General features: G+C 31.4%; 1 protein-coding gene across 6 annotated transcripts in view; it reads right to left on the reverse strand.

Moving 5' to 3' along the window:
• Positions 1-1,187: 1,187 nt before the first annotated feature.
• LOC139529789 (putative ankyrin repeat protein RF_0381) overlaps positions 1,188-24,082 on the reverse strand; it is a 53,685-nt gene continuing 30,790 nt past the window's right edge. For 5 of the 6 annotated variants that reach the window (XM_071325687.1, XM_071325686.1, XM_071325684.1 and 2 more), the window contains 13 exons: positions 21,146-21,225; positions 20,215-20,457; positions 19,756-19,866; positions 17,820-17,919; positions 14,775-14,895; positions 13,778-13,931; positions 12,802-12,960; positions 11,552-11,727; positions 10,650-10,730; positions 8,210-8,287; positions 7,472-7,665; positions 6,797-6,883; positions 1,188-3,188 (listed from right to left, as the gene is read on the reverse strand). In XM_071325687.1, the coding sequence (XP_071181788.1) occupies positions 2,908-3,188; positions 6,797-6,883; positions 7,472-7,665; positions 8,210-8,287; positions 10,650-10,730; positions 11,552-11,727; positions 12,802-12,960; positions 13,778-13,931; positions 14,775-14,895; positions 17,820-17,919; positions 19,756-19,866; positions 20,215-20,457; positions 21,146-21,225 (1,865 nt within the window). In that variant the 3' untranslated portion in view covers positions 1,188-2,907. Of the gene's footprint in view, positions 3,189-4,803; positions 4,830-6,796; positions 6,884-7,471; positions 7,666-8,209; positions 8,288-10,649; positions 10,731-11,551; positions 11,728-12,801; positions 12,961-13,777; positions 13,932-14,774; positions 14,896-17,819; positions 17,920-19,755; positions 19,867-20,214; positions 20,458-21,145; positions 21,226-24,082 lie in introns of all 6 variants that reach the window. The other variant, XM_071325688.1, reaches the window with a different exon arrangement.

Below are 24,082 nucleotides of genomic sequence, written 5' to 3' on the forward strand. Positions count from 1 at the left end.
CCATTGGTTGCCTTCGGCTGTTGTTTGCTCTATGGTCGGGTGGTTGTCGCTTTGACATATTCACCATTTCCTTTCTCAATTTTATCCTATTACTCATTATAAGAATAAACGTTACAAATCTTTTTTTACAAGTTGTCACTGAACCATGAAAAAGAGGTCAAGGACATTGACATAAGACAGATGGAAACCTTATACCATAAGGCATCGATTAAAGCATCCAGGTCTTTTACCTTCTGAAATACTTTAGCTTTTAAAAAGTTAAAGTCTTAACCTAGGGTTGGTGCTTTCAAACATGTCATATTCTACATATTCTATATGTTCCTGTCCCAAGCCTACATATTCTATATGTTCCTGTCCTAAGCCTACATATTCTATATGTTCCTGTCCTAAGCCTACATATTCTATATGTTCCTGTCCTAAGCCTACATATTCTATATGTTCCTGTCATATTCTACATATTCTATATGTTCCTGTCCTAAGCCTGTAACTCGGTGGTTGTCATTTGCTGGTGTATATCATGTTTGTTTTGTTGTTCATTTAAATCAGACAGTAAGTTTTCTCTTTCGAATTGTTTTCTTTTTCATTTAGGTGTTTTTTATAGCCGACTATGTGGTATGGGTTTTTGTTTTTGTTGAAGGCCCCACAGTGACCTATAATTGTTAACTTCTGTATCATTTGGTCTCTGGTGAAAGTTGTCTCACTAGCAATCATACCATATCTTCTTATTTTTATATTGTACATATGTATACTATACTTGACTCCGTTAACAACATTACTCTAATATATCATATTAAATTCATTTATAATAAATCCATGATGTTGACCTTTGAACTAGGCTCCTTGATCAATATTACTTAAACCTAAGTTTATGATGTTGACCTTTAAACTTGATTCCTTGATAAACATTATTCATATACGTTATATAAACCCTCACTCCCTGATTTTCATCTTTGAGGTGAGCCATTTGATACTTATTAATTAACAGGCTAGGAGATGGAAATCAATTATAGAAAGTATCATCATGGAACTCAAAACATTTCCCGAACTTATTGACTAAAATCAAATGGATGGATTGGTAATCCTATTACCATCTTGATCCTGATCAAACAGGGAGATAAATATTATATTTCAATATATTATTAATAATATTTCAACATATTAATAAAGTACAAACATAAAAAACGACGGAAGATTGGATTTTTATTGAGAAGATCACAGATTGTATCAGCTGTAACAACTAACATCAACATTTATAACATGATAATTGGACAACCAGCCATTTTGTTATTTTAACATTGGCAAATATACCAACTGTTCTTACACTATCACATTTAAAATATAGCTACAAATATATATTTCTGTAAATATTGGACGGAATAATACTATTATTATTAAAAAAAATTAATTAAAAAAAGATAAATACGTTTAAATAAAATTTTCATACAAATATGTATAATTCTTATATAAATCTAGATCTTACAGCTAAGAAAATTAAAATTTGGCATACCTCAGTGTTAAGTGTTCATTTGAAGAAAATTGAACTTTATGATTTTGGCAAAAAAAATTAAAAAAAAATAACAACTAATTATCATATCATTGTCTATTTTGACGGGTGAAATGTGAATTCATTTAAATTTTGCAAAGTGAAAGTGAAAATTTTGGCACATCTCAAACTGTGTAATAGAAAAACATATGGATCGATTAAAAATATGAATAATAAACTACTATGGAATGTACTGATAAACTAGAGCTGAAAGTAAGCTGTATCACTTAGCTTATATCTTTGCATAATGACAAATTCTGAATAATGAAAAAAACTCCAGCATATTCTAACAAAGCTTCATTAGCCTGAATACATTTGGTAGCTTTTACCACTTAACATGATATATTTTTTCAGATTTCTTATATTACTGTTATCTTTTTAAATTTTTTTCAATTTAGTATTTATGATAGCTACTATGTTCAATGGCCTCTAGAAGAAAAAACATGTAGTTTCTGTTTTTCAATGCAAAATTTACCTCCATTTCTACTTAGTGTATCAGGGTCGAGTATGTATATAACCTTATGCAATATACTTTAAATTTAAAAAAAAGAATAACATTTGTTATCAGTTGTTTATAAGTATGATATAATATATATTTGTTTCTAATCAATAAACAGCCTTTGTGTATAATATATTAAATGCCTTGTTCTCACAAAATGTTTGTACTTCTACTTGAAGTTTTAAGGAAGTCCACATCTAAAACTTTTTAAAGATAACAATAGTTTATAATTTTCTCATACAATGATTTAATCGTTCATACTTCCTGGCTATTTTTATTTAAGTTAAATACAACAAAATATTTCTTCACTGTTAAAATTATAATTTCTACAAGATAAGATATTTTGAATGTCTTAAATAAGGATGATAAATTACTTTTGTATGAATATTTTCTTACAGAAGAAAAACAATGTTATGCCCCAGCATTAGTGAACATTGCCTGTGCTGAGTGTGTATGTGTAACAGTAACAATAGACATTAAAGTCCCATGTGATAGGTACATAAGTACAGTATTGTATATACAGGAAATGTAAAACACTTCCTTATTAGTCACCATGAAACATATCAAGAAAAGCAGCCTTTAAAATTTCATTAAAAAAGGTTTATAACATGAATAAAATTTGACCAAGAGCAGTAAATTAATAAAACAATAAATATAAAAAAATGATAAAAATGTAAAAATACAGCATTAATCTTTATCCTATATGACAATACAACACATTATCAAGAATATTTTGACACCAGAGAAATCTATAGTGTGGTGATCATCAAGTCTGCTAATACTAGTGTTGTAATCTTAGAAGTCTAATTCAAACATTCCAGATATCTGACTGAGGACTTGAGTTGAGGTATGATATGGAATAACATCACACAAGTCCAAGGTTACCAGTATGGTGAAGATAGCCTACACCGACAGACTGTCTCCTATTTATTGGAGGTAATATTTGACTAAGTTGGCTGTAAGCTGAGATTGCCGAACCACTAGACAATGGTTTGGACTGTACTGGGCTGTGCATGGCGGACCCAGGAGTTGTTAACCCCATGGTGGATTCTGTTATCATTCTCTGACGTAACGGATGGAATGGATTGGTCTTCACTTTCTTAGATATAGCTCTGACCAAGTCTCTGGCATGCTTTAAACTGAAAGCTGTAATAACACAAATAAACATCAGTCACATTGTTTTTAAAACAATTTATCTATTTGCAATAAAATATTCCAACCGTTTAGCTGTTAATGGGATTCATCTTAAAAAGTGAAAGTGAAGACAGACCACTTTTGAAAAGATTGAAGAATTTTCCAATCGTTTAGCTGTTAATGGGATTCATCTTAAAAAGTGAAAGTGAAGACAGACCACTTTTGAAAAGATTGAAGAATTTTACAACTTTAGAAAGTTTAGCATCCAAATATGGACTCTTATTACATCTTCTCTTATCGGATATACTAGGTGAAATTTAAAAAATCTAAATTTGAAAACTGGGACTATAAGTACGATAAGCATTAGTTTTGTGATAATAAACCTTAAAAAAATGGCTGAAAAAGGCTAACTCTGACTTTTGGCTCATGTTTGCATTGGTACAGTACCTGGCCAAAAGTATTTGTCACCTGCATTTTTTTGCTATATATTTCATATAAAAACACATTAAAAATAAAATATTTTGAGGGCATTAATGGTTGGATTTTTATCAACAAGGCATTAAAAGACATAGAATCATCCAAAGTATGTTTGTTTATTTGGTAATAGTTTTGTCTTCAGGTGTTTTTTGTTTTCTCTTGATGTGAACACATACAATAAATTTTCATAATTTAATTTGGTTGAATATATAGCCAATTTCTAAACAGAAAATAATATTTGTGTTTATCTTGTGAAAAAATGAAAATGATCAACAAAAATATATAACCAAATAAACAAATAAACCTGAGACAATTCTGCTTCTATTGGTACCAAGTTGCCTAAAATCAAACCAAAAATGACCCCAAAATAATATTTTGAAAAATGTAGTTTTATATAGCCCATTTCTAAACAGAAAATAATATTTGAGTTTATCTTGTGAAAAAATGAAAATGATCAACAAAAATAATATAACCAAATAAACAAATAAACCTGGGACAATTCTGCTTCTATTGGTACCAAGTTGCTCAAAATCAAACCAAAAAGGACCCCAAAATAATATTTTGAAAAATGTAGTTTTATATACAATATATAGCGAAAAATCTCAAGTGATGAATACTTATGGCCACACTCTGTATTTAAATGTATTTGTGTCTTTTAAAAATCGAAAGAAAAGAAATCTATAATCTGCTAGTGCTTATATTTTGGTAAATGACCTTTTATGAGTTATTGAAGTCTTATATGAAAAGAAAAATGAGTGTTATTGGGTAAAACATTTTACCCTGTATCAGGTGAAAAAAAACAGGAGTCCGAACATTTGACATAAATTCATAAACCTCACTTAAATACATCCTTAAGACAATCAATGTTTTTAATACCACGTTACATTTCATGTCTGTAGATTTTCTGACTGGATAGTGGTTTGGTATCCACTGTAACAGCACAGTAAAATTATCATACCATTTAAATGGCCAGAATGGTTCTTAATTGTATGCTAGTACAGCAAACTCCATATTGGAAGTTAAAAGTATTCCTGTGGTTTATTGTTTTAAAAATAACAGCATAAACAGGGAAAACCATGCATCAATTAGTCCGTAAAAATTAAACATGCTTTAAATGAAATTTCAAAATGTTGAAAATCAAAATACTTACCATTAAAAGTTTGAAATTTGACCTTCCTTAAATAGAAAAAATATCAATCTAGCCTGTAGTAGCCTACATACTTTGGGGGTCTTTTAATTTTAATGGTAACAATTTACTTTGATTAAAGAAAAATAAATTTTCTTTGATACTGGATTTCTTGCTTTTTCAAGCTTTGCCAAGAAATCTTATAGGGAATTTATACTTTCACTGTGCTTAAACGGCTGTGGGTAACTTAAGTTACCCACAGCCCAAGATGGAGCCGCCTTGCGTCGGTTAGATACTTTTCTTCTATAGAATAACAATACCACGAATGTATCAATTAAACAACTGAATTTAAAAGTTCTATTAATCGTTTAGGTAAACCCCTAAACTGAAAAGGTGATAAAATTCTACAAAATAAACGATCACAGCACGATTTAAAAAAAACACTTAGGCTGTCCGTAACTTCAAAACAACTTGTCCGTAACTTTTTTCATCATACCAATAGAGATGTCCGTAACTTTCAAAGAATCGACATACGCGGATGTAATGTTTAAACTTATGATAGAGATTGCATCGAATACATATTCAGAAAACGAAGTAGATGTCTAGTATGATATAATTCATTGTATCGATGGAAGACAAAATTGGGAAAAATATGAAAAAAATCACGAAAAATCCGCAAAACTCGGGTCTCATTTTGTATAACGTCGGGGTACTAGTTCGGAGGGTTGTTTCCGATCATAGCAGATAAACTGTTGAAACATCATTGTTCGTTTTTATTTTTGAACAAGTAGACTACACATACTTGGACGTTGCGCATAATGATATTGAGGCACCCTGGCCAAGATTTACAGTAAATGGGAAAACTTTAAAAAAGGACATTTTGTATAAATGAATAAACCTGGTTTTACAGCTAGCTGCATATTTCATTTGTATGCAAGTTGCATTAAATCTCATTAAACTGAATAAAACTAAAAGACACAATAGGTAAAAGTCAGTGACAATAAAAGGAAAAGAGCAGTCAACATAGTGTAACAATTCGACATAGTATATACAAATATAAATAACTACGTAGGACAACAGGGTAATTTAATAGTCTAACAACCCCTGATAACATACAAAGAGAGAAAAAAAAACATACTAGGAAACATATTCAAAAAATCATAACACTATATCTAACTGGTGGGATGTATAAATACCGAGCCGCGTCAAAGAGTATTCATCAAAATACACATAGAAAGAAACAGAGGTGAAGGTAAACCGCAAACATATAATTAAACTCAAAACATTAAAGAGTATGGAAAAGCCTTGGTCTGACAAGCGAAAAACGTCGATAAGACGCACATCAGTAAATAAAAGTTCCAACCATAACCAGGATGGAGTACCACAAACCCCACATAAAACGTCTGTGGTGTAAGTATGATGCGTTAATTAAATCACATTTGGTGGTGAATTAGTAGTATAAACCGCCGCGAAGGTTACAAATATGATGTTAGTTGTCTTCTAATTGTTGAAATTATAATTCTTAAAATTTTAAATCAAAAGTTACCCACATCTAAAAATAAAGTTACGGACAGTCTGCTTAGTTTCGATCAAAAAGTTACGGACATCTTATGCATTTTTTAAAGTTGACCTTGCGTTTTAGTGAACTCTATATTAACAAATTTATTGTAATTGTTAGTCATTTCTTTATTCAATAATCCTATAAATATTTACATTCTGCATGAAAAACGTCGTAAAAGGTACATTTTGTATGATTTAAATATCAACGAGTTTAGAGTCCGCCATCTTGGGCTGTGGGTAACTTAAGTTACCCACAGCCGTTTAAGCACAGTGACTTTGTTGAACGTTTTGAATTTGTGGTTGGTATTACATTCAAAAGATCCACAATACATTGGTATCCAAAGATCCACAATACATCGGTATCCAAAGATCCACAATACATCGGTATCCACAGATCCACAATACATTGGTATCCACAGCGGGATAATGAATCCACAGTACGTTGATTTTCTCTTACCTTTTAATCTGGCTTTTATATCATCAGTAAAATATCCACATTCAATCCACTCATCATAATCCACAATGTAATCAAATGCTGTCAAACCTTCAAAAAGTAAACGTATAACATGTTACATGTACCTAAGCTGCAGAGAAAAAGTTGAAATAGGACAACATACTTACGTTTGATTACAACAAATTGTTATCCAAATGATTCAATAATTTAGGCTGTACATAAAAATCTACTTTTTACTGCATAATAAAATTTAGAATGGAAATGTGTAATGTGCCAAAGAGACAACAACCTGACCATAGAGTAGACAACTGCCGAAGGTCACCAATGGGTCTTCAATGCACCTGTTTAACCTAGAAGACATACTGAAGGACCCCTCCGGGTGCAGGAGTATCTCGCTGCATTGTTTAGTTTACACATATTTTATTTACTCAAAGTAAAATGGATTGGACACAAGTAAGCCATACTTAATGTTGAAAGTATGAAAAGGCCATAGAAGAGTATCTTATAACATTCAAAGTATTTCTTTCATTCAGACATTTAAGTTCATATCTATCTGGATTGTATATAACTGGTTTATCTCTAACTATTACTACCAAGACTTCATTCAGACATTTAAGTCCATATCTATCTGGATTGTATATAACTGATTTATCTCTAACTATTACTACCAAGACTTACCATGTACATCTTTCTGTCTGACATTAGCCCCTTGCTCCAGGAGAACACATGCAGCAAATTGATTATTGGCCTGGGTAGCATAAAACAGTGGGGTCCTTCCCTCCTCATTGATGGGGTCCACATCAGCTCCGTATGATAAAAATAGTTCCAGTATCTCTGATGTCCCATCCAGTCCAGCAGAATAATGTAGTGCACTGTAATAGAGAACAAGCCCACATACTAACAAGCCTCTCCCAATTAATCAGTGGTTGTCTTTTGTGACATATACAAATATTTTTGTTTGTGTTTAGATTGATTGCATATAAAGCTTAAGCTCCTCTTTAAGCCCTTTTGGCTATATCACTGCAGCCAGTTTATGTTGATGGAGAAGTCCAGCAATAAGTTTTATATACAAAATCATATCGCATAATGACTGAATCATATAACTTATCAATGATTCTTAGTCTCTTAGGATGTGTATGTGAATTTAGACAACAATTGGATGTAAGGGGACTCTTTGAGTTGAATAAGGAAGCACAAGTAAAGCTACTGATAATTGTATGATCTTAAAAAATTCTAAAAATCAAACTTATTTTAAGATTGCAAGTCATAAACCTGAAAAGTATGCTTTAAATAAAATATATATATATATTGTATAGTACTGGTACTTTATTTGTATGCATTAACTAAATATCAATTATTTAACTTACAAAATTTCTTTACATATGTATTATTCTTAACAAATATAATATCACTTACCAATTACCCCCTGGGTACCTTGGATTAACTTCAGCATCATTGTCCAGCAAAAACTGGACAGCATCTACTGAACTCTTCCTGTAAATATAGATACATTAAATATATTTTATCATAACTACATAATATGGTAAAAAAACTCATATATACAAACTCAGCTGATAATCACTTCAAATTCAGTAAGGCAAATACAGTATAAGTATGAGCTATACTCATATACAGTTATGGTCAAAGATTATAACCACTTTAACTAAAGAGACAAGTAACACATACTCTTGAAAATTACATATTCAGAACTAACAACATGTTGTCAAACGATTCTACCTTGAAGAAACAAAAAATATTATATTATTTATTTTAATAAGTAATAGATTTGTCAATAATAACAATAACTATTGGTTTCCTTCTCCTATAAGGGACACGTTAATGCTTATAAATACTTTTGAACATTACAGTTCTACATATATACACAAAATGTCTGTTTACAGAAAAATAACCAGAGAACAGCACCATTCTACTTTTAACACTAATAGCTAAGGGAGATAATTTGTTAATACAGAAACTAAATTATATAAATCTTAAGACTTTGATGACATCAGAAAAGTAGAAAAATATAAACAGATTTTTCATGGCTTTTATAAAGGAGACCTAAAAATACTGTAAAAACTTTACAATATTCATTAACCCTATCCTCCTGTCACCCATAACTTACCATGAATGTATGCCAAAGAAGTCGATTTTAGGTGGATTTTTACATCTAATAAAAATAGATTGTAGATATGACTTTCTGTTTTATACATGTATGTTTTACATCGAATGAAAATGTAATTTGTTTATACAGTAAACACAAGATTCTAAATGTTAAAAATCACTCTTAGGAGGAACTTTGAGAATACAGAGAAGACTCACCCACAATCACCATTGTTTTTTTCTGAATAGATAGGGAGTGATTTCTAAAAAAATGAAAATGGGTGTACTGTACAAAGAAAAAAGGTCTGAACATTAAAACTACGTCAAACAAGATTTCTACACAGTAGCATAAATGAGGAATGTGGATACAATACTCCAATATAAATTATTGTATCATCAACATATCAATTTTATAGGAAAATCTATAAATTGATAATCAGAGATTTGATAATTGTTTAGACTAATTTTATAACTTTTTTTCACTTAATTCCAATTCATAGTTCAAATAGCGAAAGGTGTAAAAACAATGGTACCAAAATCTGTGACATTACTCATTTACTGTAAATTACCCTTAAATTCTAACAAGAGTGCACACGCTGAAATGTCTCGCCTTCTATACTTATCACTGATATTATGTTGATAGTCCTAAGTATAAAGCTAAGCTTTATACAACTGTCACATAAACTTAACATTAACCAAGATAACTAAACAAAGACCAATGAACCTTGTAAATGAGGTCAAGGTAAGATGAACCATGCCAGGCCGACATGTACAATGCTTCTATACAACATATATAGTTGACCTATAACTTATAGTTTAAGAAAAATAGACCAAAACACAAAAACTTAACACTGTGCAATGAACCATGAAAATGAGGTCACGCTCAAATAAAACCTGCACTACTGACATAAAGATCATAAAATATTTCCATACACCAAATATAGATGACCTATGGCATATAGTATTAGATAAAAAGACCAAAACTCAAAAACTTAACTTTGACCACTGAACCATGAAAATGAGGTCAAGGTCACATGACATATGCCCGCTAGATAGGTACACCTTACAATCATTCCATACAACAAATATAGTAGACCTATTGCATATAGTATGAGAAAAACAGACCAAAACACAAAAATTTAACTATAACCACTGAACCATGAAAATGAGGTCAAGGTCAGATGACACCTGCCAGTTGGACATGTACACCTTACAGTCCTTCCATACACCGAATATACTAGCCCTATTGCTTGTAGTATCTGAGATATGGACTTGAACACCAAAACTTAACCTTGTTCACTGATCCATGAAATGAGGTCGCGGTCAAGTGAAAACTGTCTGACAGACATGAGGACCTTTCAAGGTACTCACATATCAAATTTACTTATCCTATTACTTATAATAAGAGTGAATTCAACATTACAAAAAATCTGAACTTTTTTTTAAGTGGTCACTGAACCATGAAAATAAGGTCAAGGACATTGGACACGTGACTGACGGAAACTTCGTAACATGAGGCATCTATATACAAAGTATGAAGCATCCGGGTCTTCCACCTTCTAAAATATAAAGCTTCTAAGAAGTTAGCTAACACCGCCGCCGCCGCTGTAGCCGCCGACGGATCACTATCCCTATGTGGAGCTTTCTGCAACAAAAGTTGCAGGCTCGACAATAAATCATTTGATTGTATCAAACAACTCAATTTGAAAGTAATAATGACCTATAAAATTTACTCTAACATTTCTCTACTTACAAATTTAACTGCTCTGTTAATATTCTCCTTAGTAAAATATTCTGTTCCTTTTCTTTGAAATAAAATCCATTTTCTATCAGCCTGTAAAATGTATAAAGTTGTTTTTCAAAATTAAAGGTATTTAAAACATTTTGAGCATTTATGGACAAGTGGCTCATTCTTATGTCATCTAACTAATCTTGATCTATATAATATAAAGTCCAAATCAGTAGATCTCCAAACAAGAGGCTCTCAAATTGACAGCAAACCCCATTTTCTTAAATGAAAATTATTTTTGCAAATCTGGACCCCCAAACAGGATCAAGTAAAAAAATTAATATTTTTTTTTAGGGTTAAAAAATGGAAAGGTCATAATCTTCCAAGTATCACTTTTCCGTGCTTAAAGGTTTTCCAACCCATCAACAATAAAGCTAAAATTGAGAAAGTTGACTTTTATTAAGTCACAGGAAACAACATATCTAATTTTGAAAAGGTTTCGTCAAAGTGTCTTCAAGTTATACACGGACAAAGCTCTAAGTATCACTTTTCACTACTTAAAGGTCTAAAATTCAACAACGGTGAATGGTTAAATGTGAAAATAGAACTTACCTTCATTTAATCACAGGAAACAACATATCTAAATTTGAAAAGTTTTCTTTAAGGCGTTATCAAGTAAATGCACAGACTCTGTATGGCAGCCACCCTCATGCATACATCATCAAATTAATACTGATATTTTTCTTCGACTCGGGTTAAAAATGGTTTGACAATATAACTTACAACTTTAAAAAACTGAGTCTATAAAATCATTAGCAACAGCTAGATAGGGCAAGCTTTGGATATATGTTACATACCACTTAGCTGAGTCTATAAAGTCATTAACCACAGCTAGATGTGGCACACTTTGGATATAATTTACATACCACTTAGCTGAGTCTATAAAGTCATTAGCCACTGCTAGATGTGGCAAACTTGGTGGATTCTGATCCTCCTCTGCATTAATTGTTTTTATCATTAACCCCTCCTGATCATTACGAATTAACATCTTCATCACATCAATACGTCCCTGCATAGCACAACAATGAATTGGAAGTAGGCTCTAAAAACAAAAAAAATAATCATATGAAGTTCACATCATCACAGCCCTGATAGGCATAGTAATGTATTACAATTAAAACATCAATCAATGCTTAGGCATGCTAAGCATACTCAACTAACAGATCCAAAATGCACAAATATATATTTGTCAACCAAATCCTAAGACACTCTGTTCAGAGGTATAGAAGAAATATGTGATCCAATATACTAAATTATTTAAAGTATTTGGCAACAAAATAGTAGGTACCTGACAGACAAAACAAATGCTGACACAATATAAGCCTCATCAAGTTAAGCTGCTGATCAAATGATCTTATTCTGTATTTTTAGTTTCTGAGAAGTGTGAGAAAAATGTTTGTTGGACAAACTAACAGATGGACAAGATGATTGCAATAAAGCCCCTACTCCTTAAATGTTGGTATAATGTAACACACACTAGAAGGACACACTAAAATCATATCTTTGACTCTTTTTAATATTGTTACTGAAGTCTCATTTACACATCCATAGGGGGTTCCCTTATAAATTGTATGCTATCCATTGGCAGTTGATAAATACACTAACAATATTGACAAAATAAAATTTAAAAAATAAAGCAAATTATCAAAAAATATCATAACAAAAAAAAACCCATCATTTAACAAATGAAGATCAATTTCTTATTTAAACAATATACAACATATTACACTGTTGTTCCTTTTACTATTGCATTAAATTAAGGATCCCACCTACTTATAACAAGCTATCAGCAATCTTAACCCCCTTTCAATGTATAATTTCCTTCTTTATACATAGCTTATCTTCCAAATGTGGAATGATGATACCAAATTTACTGGGGACCAACAGTGACAACAGGAAGTATTTCTGTAAATTTCAGAAGGAGAGCGGAAGGGGGGGGGGGCTATTACCATAACTTTAAATGTTAATTCATCCTTGTACATGACACATCTTTTTGTAGCGGTAAATAAGCATTCCCTAGTAATTCTATGGATAGAGTGTAAATGATTTGTGATTCCCACTCACAGATGGACAGACTAGCTGAATAGGAGGTGGCTTTAACAATCAGATATCTTACCCTGTTGTTCCGTTTACAAATGTTGGCATTTTTATGAAGCAGAAGTTCTATACTGGCCATTTCTGCTGGTTTCCCTGTTTCTCCGTAACATTTAACATGTAGAGGTGTGTTTCCCTCAGAGTCCTCAGCATCAACTAAAGCTCCTGAGTCAAGTATCTCCTACAATATACAACATATATCATGTAACAAAACATTGATGGTTTCTCCGTAACATTTAACATGTAGAGGTGTGTTTCCCTCAGAGACTTCAGTGTCAACTAAAGCTCCTGAGTCAAGTATCTCCTAAAATATACAGCACATTTTGTCATAAAACATTGTGGACAATGGGAAATCTATCATCAGTGTCTAACTTGTCCTTTCTACTTCTCCTTTTCAGTTTTTTAATTACTAACAAAATAGCATCTAATAGATAAAAGTAAATAGTAATGTAACTATCAAGTAAGATAAAAGTAAATTGTAATGTAACTATCAAGTAAAATAAAAGTAAATTGTAATGTAACTATCAAGTAAGATAACAGTAAATTGTAATGTAACTATCAAGTAAGACAAAAGTAAATTGTAATGTAACTATCAAGTAAGATAAAAGTAAATTGTAATGTAACTATCAAGTAAGATAAAAGTAAATTGTAATGTAACTATCAAGTAAAATAAAAGTAAATTGTAATGTAACTATCAAGTAAAATAAAAGTAAATTGTAATGTAACTATCAAGTAAGATAAAAGTAAATTGTAATGTAACTATCATGCATATATTTTTTTTAGCACGAGGTGATTTTATGAATACAAATTAACAATATTAAAAACAAAATTGGTACTTACACCTATATGACAAGTCTGCAGTGAAATATTTTTTTGTAAATATAAATCATGAAAAGATGTGGAGAAACTCATAAAATGTGTTTGTTGGTGTCACTTTGCACAAATATGATTTATTTTTTCAGTTTCACTTAAGTGTAAAGCTGTAAATCTATTTTTACCTCAAGTATTGAAGCATTTCTGGATCTGTGTAACGCCGTAGCTCCTTTGTAGTCCCTCACATTAACATCGACCCTCAATGACAGGATATCTCTTATTCCCTGTATGTGGCCGTGATAAGCTGTAGTGTGAAGTAGGGTACTGCCATTTATACATCTGAAAATAGAAATACTTTGTATCATCTCTTGTCATATCATTCTTCTCATACAAAAGGCCATACCTCACAGAATCTATATCTGAAGGAACAGATCCTAGGAAAGATTATATGGTATGAATTATTTAACATTATGGGGTTGAATATACCGTAAACCAACTAATGTTTGTGACTTTCATGAGTAGAAAAATAATCTGAATATAAATAGTAGTGAAAATGTGAAAATTGGATCTTTTCTTATTTAACTAAATCCAGTTAATTTGAAAGTCGTGAAATTAAATCATAGTGAAATGGACTATAAAGGGCTGAATGTAAAATAAAGCTTCCACGAAAATAAGTTGGTTTACAGTAGTTAAAACACATGTAGTTCACCTTAAACTGACCTGATCACAAACTTTAACAATTTGTTGACGCTGCCAGAAACAACATACCTAGGTCTCTCGTAGTCAAGGTGAGACAAAAATTTTAAATTGCATCCAGGGTTCTCACTAAGGCGAGTCCATGAGTCCTGGACTCATCATAATCTGTCTGGACTCACTATTTCCAAAACTGGTGAGTCCACAGATGCATTAAGATTGAAATATTTTGTATAAACTGAACACAGTTAAACACAAATATCATCATTTTATAGCAAAAGTTTAAAAGTGATTTCATTTCATTGCTCTGTTAGAAAATGGAGACTAAAATATTACTTTATATTGCAATAAAATATTTTCCTCTTGCTGTTGGACTCATCATACCTAAAAATGATGAGTCCCTGGACTCACCTTCAAAAATCATTGGCAAGAACCCTGATTGTATCTGTTATCAATTTAGGATGAGTCCTACATTTTATTTATACTGACCTGCTTCTTAAACAGCAATACTCTTTATATCCCCTGGAATGGTCTGACAAGGTTCTATCCAATAGATCCATATCACCTGACATTATTTTAGGTACTATATTGGAATAGTGTTCATATAATTCTGGAACAAAACATAGAGTTATCTAACTGAATGCCATGACCTGTTGTACACTATATCTAAACCCTAATTACTATTTTAATATAGAAAATCTAAATATCTTTCTTAGTTATACTGACATGTTCAAGACTTAACAGTATACTTTCTCCTACAAATCTTTTCCAGAAAACTGTTACATGCTTGTAACCAAATAAGGAGATACTATATATTTTTGTTTGATCATTACCAAGGATGTTATTCTTAACCAAAGTTATTTGTCCATTGAATATGAAGTAAATAAGAATTTAACATGTCACTGTAACTTTCCAAGATGTGTACATTCACAAAATGTCATTTCTTTATGACTTGTAGTAGAATTTTCTTGGAAAGCAGTGAGGTTTGTCCTTACTGATTTTGTCTCAAGATTAGCCTTGCCCTTTGTATTTCAGATTCATAAAACTTTTCCTCTCAGGAGCAGCTTTACTATATCCAATTTTATTTCTATCATTTGCTTTTCCCAAATTTTTATGCAATATAAAATGTAATGCCACTTTTCATTGGATGACATCTGCCGTCAATTACATTATTGAGGGTCTGAAGCTCCTTTTCCAAAGAATCTTATATTAATAACAAATTGTAATTCATACCGAAATTTTCAGGACTTAGAAACTTTTTTGAAATGCGTCACAGATGTTAGCAACAAGGTTTCAGGGATAATTCAAAGGTTGTATCTTGAAGATTTAGCTACTATTGCATAATTAATAACAGTACTGTAGAAGAGTTGCTATAAAATCACAGAACTGTTATTCCTACATAAATTGTGAGAGTTTCTGCTAGCTACAAAACCAGCTTTAATCCATCATTTTTATACGACCGCAAAATTTGAAAAATTTTTTCGTCGTATATTGCTATCACGTTGGCGTCGGCGTCGTCCGGCGTCCGAATACTTTTAGTTTTCGCACTCTAACTTTAGTAAAAGTGAATGGAAATCTATGAAATTTTAACACAAGGTTTATGACCACAAAAGGAAGGTTGGTATTGATTTTGGGAGTTTTGGTCCCAACATTTTAGGAATTAGGGGCCAAAAAGGGCCCAAATAAGCATTTTCTTGGTTTTCGCACTATAACTTTAGTTTAAGTTAATAGAAATCTATGAAATTTTGACACAAGGTTTATGACCACAAAAGAACGGTTGGGATTGATTTTGGGAGTTTAGGTTTCAACAGTTTAGGAATTAGGGGCCAAAAAAGGGCCCAAATAAGCATTATTCTTGGTTTTCGCACAATAACTTTAGTTTAAGTAAATAGAAATCAATGAAATTTAAACACAATGTTAATGACTACAAAAGGAAGGTTGGTATTGATTTGGGGAGTTTAGGTCCCAACAGTTTAGGAATTAGGGGCCAAAAAGGGACCCAAATAAGCATTTTTCTTGGTTTTCGCACCATAACGTTAGTATAAGTAAATAGAAATCTATGAAATTTAAACACAAGGTTTATGACCATAAAAGGAAGGTTGGTATTGATTTTGGGAGTTTTGGTCCCAACAGAATAAGGGGCCCAAAGGGTCCAAAATTAAACTTTGTTTGATTTCATCAAAATTGAATAATTGGGGTTCTTTGATATGCCGAATCTAACTGTCATGACTGTGTATGTAGATTCTTAACTTTTGGTCCCGTTTTCAAATTGGTCTACATTAAGGTCCAAAGGGTCCAAAATTAAACTTAGTTTGATTTTGACAAAAAATGAATCAGTTAGGTTCTTTGATATGCTGAATCTAAAAATGTACTTAGATTCTTGATTATCGGCCCAGTTTTCAAGTTGGTCCAAATCGGGGTCCAAAATTAAACTTTGTTTGATTTCATCAAAAATTGAATAAATGGGGTTCTTTGATATACCAAATCTAACTGTGTATGTAGATTCTTCATTTTTGGTCCTGTTTTCAAATTGGTCTACACTAAAGTCCAAAGGGTCCAAAATTAAACTTAGTCTGATTTCAACAAAAATTGAAATCTTGGGGTTCTTTGATATGCTGAATCCAAAAATGTACTTAGATTTTTTATTATGGGCCCAGTTTTCAAGTTGGTCCAAATCAGGATCTAAAATTATTATATTAAGTATTGTGCAATAGCAAGTCTTTTCAATTGCACAGTATTGCGCAATGGCAAGAAATATCTAATTGCACAATATTGTGAAATAGCAAATTTTTTTTTAATTAGAGTTATCTTTCTTTGTCCAGAATAGTAAGCAAGAAATATCTAATTGCAAAATATTGTGCAATAGCAAGATTTTTTTTTAATTGGAGTTATCTTTCTTTGTCCAGAATCAACTTAAATCTTTGTTATATACAATATACAATGTATATTCACTTTTTACTACCAACTGATAAATTATAATAAATAACATTCAGTGATAACAAGCAGTTTTTTTTACATCTTAATATTTTATGATGTATTTAAATGAGTAGTTATTGTTGCAAACTCCATTAGAAATTTTAATTGAGATTAGTTTTGGAATAAGGGAAAGGGGGATGTGATTAAAAAAATTGGGTTCAATTTTTCTCATTTGAAATTTCATAAATAAAAAAGAAAATTTCTTCAAACATTTTTATGCCCCACCTACGATAGTAGAGGGGCATTATGTTTTCTGGTCTGTGCGTCTGTCCGTCCGTCCGTCTGTCCGTTCGTTCGTTCAACTGTCCGTCTGTCCCGCTTCAGGTTAAAGTTTTTGGTCAAGGTAGTTTTTGTTCTACATATGTAAACGTCTGTAACAAGTCAGGCATGTGACAGTTGTTTTTCATTTGTTTATGTGTTTGACTTTTTGATTTTCTTATTTGATAAGGGACTTTCTGTTTTGCATTTTCATTGGAGTAAGCTATTTTTGTTATTTCACTTTTTTTGCATTTTGTGTTAATTTTCATATTTTATTGGTAATATGTTTGATCAACATACCTATCAAATATTTCTTGAAGTCATCGTTTTTGACAGTTTCAAACGGTGAAAGTTGTTTGGTATTTCTACAGTGAACATCACAACCCCATTCTATAAGGAGCTACAAAATTAAAGAAGTTAATATGTAAATTTTACTAAATTATGTTGTTAAAACATTTATAAAATTCTTTTTTTTCTCAAAATTGATCATATCTCTGGAAGCTTATAATTTTTAAAACATATTTAACATTTTCTTTATTCAAATGGAGTAGATTTTAAATACTTAAAACATTTCATAAACTTTTTAAATACTGTCAAATTACATATACTTTGTCAAATGTCAATGAAAAGGAATTTTTGTTTGTTTTAAGAATGGCAACATTTGAGTATTCTCCCTTTGTTATGATTTACACTTACATGACAGACTTTTCTATGAAGACCTTCAATAGCAGCATTCAATGGAGTATTCTCCCTTTGTTATGATTTACACTTACATGACAGACTTTTCTATGAAGACCTTCAATATCAGCATTCAATGGAGTATTCTCCCTTTGTTATGATTTACACTTACATGACAGACTTTTCTATGAAGACCTTCAATAGCAGCATTCAATGGAGTATTCTCCCTTTGTTATGATTTACACTTACATGACAGACTTTTCTATGAAGACCTTCAATAGCAGCATTCATTGGAGTATTCTCCCTTTGTTATGATTTACACTTACATGACAGACTTTTCTATGAAGACCTTCAATAGCAGCATTCATTGGAGTATTCTCCCTTTGTTTTGATTTACACTTACATGACAGACTTTTCTATGAAGACCTTCAATAGCAGCATTCATTGGAGTATTCTCCCTTTGTTGTGATTTACACTTACATGACAGACTTTTCTATGAAGACCTTCAATAGCAGCATTCATTGGAGTATTCTCCCTTTGTTATGATTTACACTTACATGACAGACTTTTCTATGAAGACCTTCAATAGCAGCATTCATTGGAGTATTCTCCCTTTGTTATGATTTACACTTACATGACAGACTTTTCTATGAAGACCTTCAATAGCAGCATTCATTGGAGTATTCTCCCTTTGTTGTGATTTACACTTACATGACAGACTTTTCTATGAAGACCTTCAATAGCAGCATTCATTGGAGTATTCTCCCTTTGTTATGATTTACACTTACATGGCAGACTTTTCTATGAAGACCTTCAATAGCAGCATTCAATGAAGTATTCTCCCTTTGTTATGATTTACACTTACATGACAGACTTTTCTATGAAGACCTTCAATAGCAGCATTCAATGGAGTATTCTCCCTTTGTTATGATTTACACTTACATGACAGACTTTTCTATGAAGACCTTCAATAGCAGCATTCAATGGAGTATTCTCCCTTTGTTATGATTTACACTTACATGACAGACTTTTCTATGAAGACCTTCAATAGCAGCATTCAATGGAGTATTCTCCCTTTGTTATGATTTACACTTACATGACAGACTTTTCTATGAAGACCTTCAATAGCAGCATTCAATGGAGTATTCTCCCTTTGTTATGATTTACACTTACATGACAGACTTTTCTATGAAGACCTTCAATAGCAGCATTCATTGGAGTATTCTCCCTTTGTTATGATTTACACTTACATGACAGACTTTTCTATGAAGACCTTCAAAAGCAGCATTCATTGGAGTATTCTCCCTTTGTTATGATTTACACTTACATGACAGACTTTTCTATGAAGACCTTCAATAGCAGCATTCAATGGAGTATTCTCCCTTTGTTATGATTTACACTTACATGACAGACTTTTCTATGAAGACCTTCAATAGCAGCATTCAATGGAGTATTCTCCCTTTGTTATGATTTACAATTACATGACAGACTTTTCTATGAAGACCTTCAATAGCAGCATTCAATGGAGAATTCTCCCTTTGTTATGATTTACACTTACATGACACACTTTTCTATGAAGACCTTCAATAGCAGCATTCATTGGAGTATTCTTCATTATATTTTTAGCATCAATATTTGCACCATTTTCTAATAATAATCGTACAACATCCTGTAATAAAAATATAAAACGACGTGATACCTATATACGACTCCAAAAATTTGTGCGGTTGTATAAAAATGACTATCAAAGGAAAGGTACTTATGTTGAGTTATCTTACACATTTGTTGATGTGCCGCTATAGTTGTTTTAGCATTTGCATTGTTTCTGTATTTTCAGTGCCTTTGTCTGGCCATTCATGACAGCATTTGTCAGATTTCTGTATGTTGATAGAGAATATACTAAACAAAAATTAAAAAACATTCAAAGTAATTGACTTCAATGTTTTTCCGTGTTAGCATATATTTCAAATAATTATAAAAGACCATTTCTAGAAGCATGATTATATGGTATACATACAAAATGTCCATTTCTACAAGCCCAGTGCAGAGCTGTATTAGCAGATTTTGGCTCCTTAGAATTAATAAATGCAGGATGACTTTGGAAAAACACAATCATCTTTTCAACTGTCTCGTATTCATTGTCTCTTGCAGCTTTTATAAATAATCTCTGCCACGATACTGTGTTGCCATGGAAAACTTGGTACAGAAACTGCTGTCCAGCTTTCAGTTGTTTGTTTCGACTAGAGGCTTCAACATATATCTAAAATGACAAAAAATGTAATACCATATAGTCATAAAGAACTTTTTTAGATGAATTTATTCATGTAAAGTCAAACCTATTTTAAGAGACCGATTAAGTGAAAGCAAAAAGTGGTCTCTTAAGACAGATGGTCTTTTAATACAGGTTCAATTGATATGAAGTGTACTACAGAGGGAACTAAAATTTGTCTTTACTTAATACAGGTGATCTCTTAGCAGGTTTGACTGTATCTTGTGTTCCAACACAAGTTATGTCCCCTGCAGGCCAGTTTGTTGTAAAATTTATCTTGATCTTTAACTTTGGCATTGCAGTCATATACATAACAAGTTATGTAAAATAACTTTTTTTCCATGGAATGTTTTCTTGTGCATATGGTCCTTTAAGACAAATTTTGCAGTGACTTATATTCATGATTTTCTAATTTTGTTAATGTATTTAAATAAGAGTTTATCTAAGTTTGACATATATACACAGCTTTTAATATTAGCTATATTCTTTTACTAGTGAAATTAAAACACTGGTGAATATAGGTTGGTTAACAGTAGTTTGTTATTCACTTCCTTTCCTTATTTTGTTGGATTGAACTAAAACCTGAATAATAATTTCCCTGTATATCAACCCAAACAATAAATTCTAAGATCAGTAAATAACATCCCCATCTCCTCCTCAATATCTACTTTGTACTGACCTCATATTCTGGATGATCATTCGGATGCACATCAACCAAACCAACTGAGGGTAACTTTAATAATTCACGTACACTTGGTCCTGTAAAAATTAAAATTGAAATAAGCATAACTGACTTTTGAAGAAGACTACTTTCACCTGGGAAATGACTTTTTGAATAAATTAAATGATTAACTTGTTTAAAAGATTTACTCATTGTAGATTCAGAAATTATTGAGTGCATTTTAACTGCTACTTTTGAAGAAGGAACAGATATACAAGAAATAATTGCTATTCCATGAGCTGTCACATGGTGACCCCCTTTGGATCCGTAGGGGGTTAGTAAATTTCATAGAGGGTTCATGATGTCACGTCTACTGTAAATGGTGATGTCCTCTATTGATGTTGTTGTATTTCATTGTTTATTTTTCTACAAAACGCAGCAGGAAAAGTCCTGCGTGTGATAAATTCGTTATACGGTTCACTTCTGACCCCCTACGAATCCATATAGGCCTCATCCCCTATGGATCTTACTAACCCTCTATGGATTCCTAGGGGGTCAGTAGCAAACCATATAACTTAAATTGTAGTATTGTCCCCAATATACATAAAAGATTTGCCACTGGGCATTGAGCAAACATTCTGCATTCACACATTACAATTCATCACTAGTACTAAAGAATTGTTAAGACACAACTATGTGTTTGGACTAAAGGACTGATAATGTGATGGCAAAAAACACCACTCTCAAGTATATGTATAAAATGGCTAAAACCAATCTTCTTGAAAAATGTATAGCTCTTTTCCATGCAACTGATGTGATATAAAAAGTTCACCCCTGATATAGTACAAATACAGCAAACACAGGAAAACAGAACCATACAGTGTGCTCCCATTTCCTCTAAGTACATTCAAATCAATCAAATATATTGTCTAAAAACTTATACCACTTTTCTTATCATCCTGTTTTTCTGAAAATTTATAAAAGTTATTTAAAAGTACAAAATATATATCCAATGAACACCAACACTTCCTAGTCCTGGATTTGTTAGCAGAAGCTTTATGAATACAATCAGACATAAACATGTAAAAACTTTCAAAGTATAACTTTGAAATTTTCCCTTATCATCTAGACAAGTGCTGAAATATTTGAAGTTGTGAAACATTTCTTTGACAGATATATATCTTCTAAGAATAATATTTTGGGGATCGAAGGTTAAAATTGTAAACTTAAATAAATATACAATAAAATTAAGAATATATAATAATTATATATATCTACTATCCACTTGTTTCTTGGTTATATTGAATATATAAACAGTTAACATTCAAAAACCAAATTACTGTTAATCTCAGTAAAAAAAATAGGTAAACCATGGTAACAAACTTTGCCTCCTAACATTTTTTTTTCTTAAACTCTAATAAATTCATCATTTTTTTCTAGAAGAAAGTTGGAATTTTAAATCATGAAGGACTGAGATATAATTTAATGCATCCATAAGATTGCAGGTTAAAAATATTGATAAAAAGAAATAATTTAATTCTGATTTTAAGTTTTATCAAAATCATTTAAAGAATTTTTTGGGGGACAAAACCTATTTTTGTATGTATCCTAGATCCATCTCTACACATATGTCACTTACTTTATGATGATGAAAATTAATGAAAGTCAATGAAGCATGAAATCTAGGTCAGGCTTACTTTTAGTTGGAGCTATATAATCCCTTCAGTACATCAGTTATATGACTAAGTCACTTTGTTTTCTTTAAACTAAACACTATTATTAATAGTAATACCAGTCAATGTTACATGAAAATGAAGTCAGAGTTACTTCTCTTGGTATGAATCTAAAATTCATTTACAGCTTTACACAAAGTTGTGTACTTGTATTTTGTAAGATGTGTAATAACTAAAGATCTGATTTTGAACACATGTGATTTGTTTTCAAAGGTGGCTGGTATACTCCCCAAGATGTTCATTACACCAAGCAATACAATATTTGACCCCTTAGTATCTGAAAACTGAATTCAGAGGTTAAGTTTGATCAAAATAAATGAAATGTAAAATATGGATGTGTCATAAATTTTGATGAACCCTAGTTAAAAAAAAAATAAGCCAATTGTTTATTTGTTAAACCTTGACAAAAATTAATACTACACAGAATATGCTATTTTCTTTCATGTAAAAGGAGGTCTTACATTGGTGGAAAAATAAGCAAATAACTGCATATCTAATTTACAAGTATTTGCAAAATCTAATAAATTCAACAAAACTTTATGCAACTGAAAACAAAAAATGACAAAACGCCCAAACCATCACCTATAACAACATGACTACAGCTGTCACTCATAACACGTACCTCTGTATATATTCTTTCCTGTACATAAAATGTATTGTTACTACACATGTTGTATTATCATAAAATAACAACAGAATCTACAAGTCTTATAATTATAAAATGCAGATTAAGGTCATAAATTCAGACTCATAATTTAAATATAAACTTAAATTTCCAAATCCTATTTCCGGCTTAAGTACAGACATTTATTTGTGTGGTTTTTTTTTTTAATTCAGCAGGGAAATCAAATACAATATACATGCCATAATTTTTCTCTTAAAAAAAGCTGTTATGTTACTACTTCTAAGTTATAAAGTCAGCTATGGGTATCATTTGGAAAGAAAAGCAATAATAAACTTTTATCTAAACAAAAGTCAAAGTTCAGGACAGAGGCAAACTCAAGAAAGAAACAGGTTCAAAACTGGTGTTTAGATAAGATTGAAATAGATGACTTTAGCTCCAACTGTAAACCGAGAGCCTGCAGCATTAACGGATATGACCTTGAAAGAAAAGGTCAAAGGGAAGTCACAGTCATTTCTATGTTTGTGGTATAAAAGAAAGAAAAGGCTCACACACAATCTGAATAATTTCAAGGTCAGTCAAACATAAGAATATGGTCTC

The sequence above is a fragment of the Mytilus edulis genome, chromosome 7 (genome assembly GCF_963676685.1).
Source record: "Mytilus edulis chromosome 7, xbMytEdul2.2, whole genome shotgun sequence".
NCBI classification, from domain to species: Eukaryota; Metazoa; Mollusca; class Bivalvia; order Mytilida; family Mytilidae; genus Mytilus; species Mytilus edulis.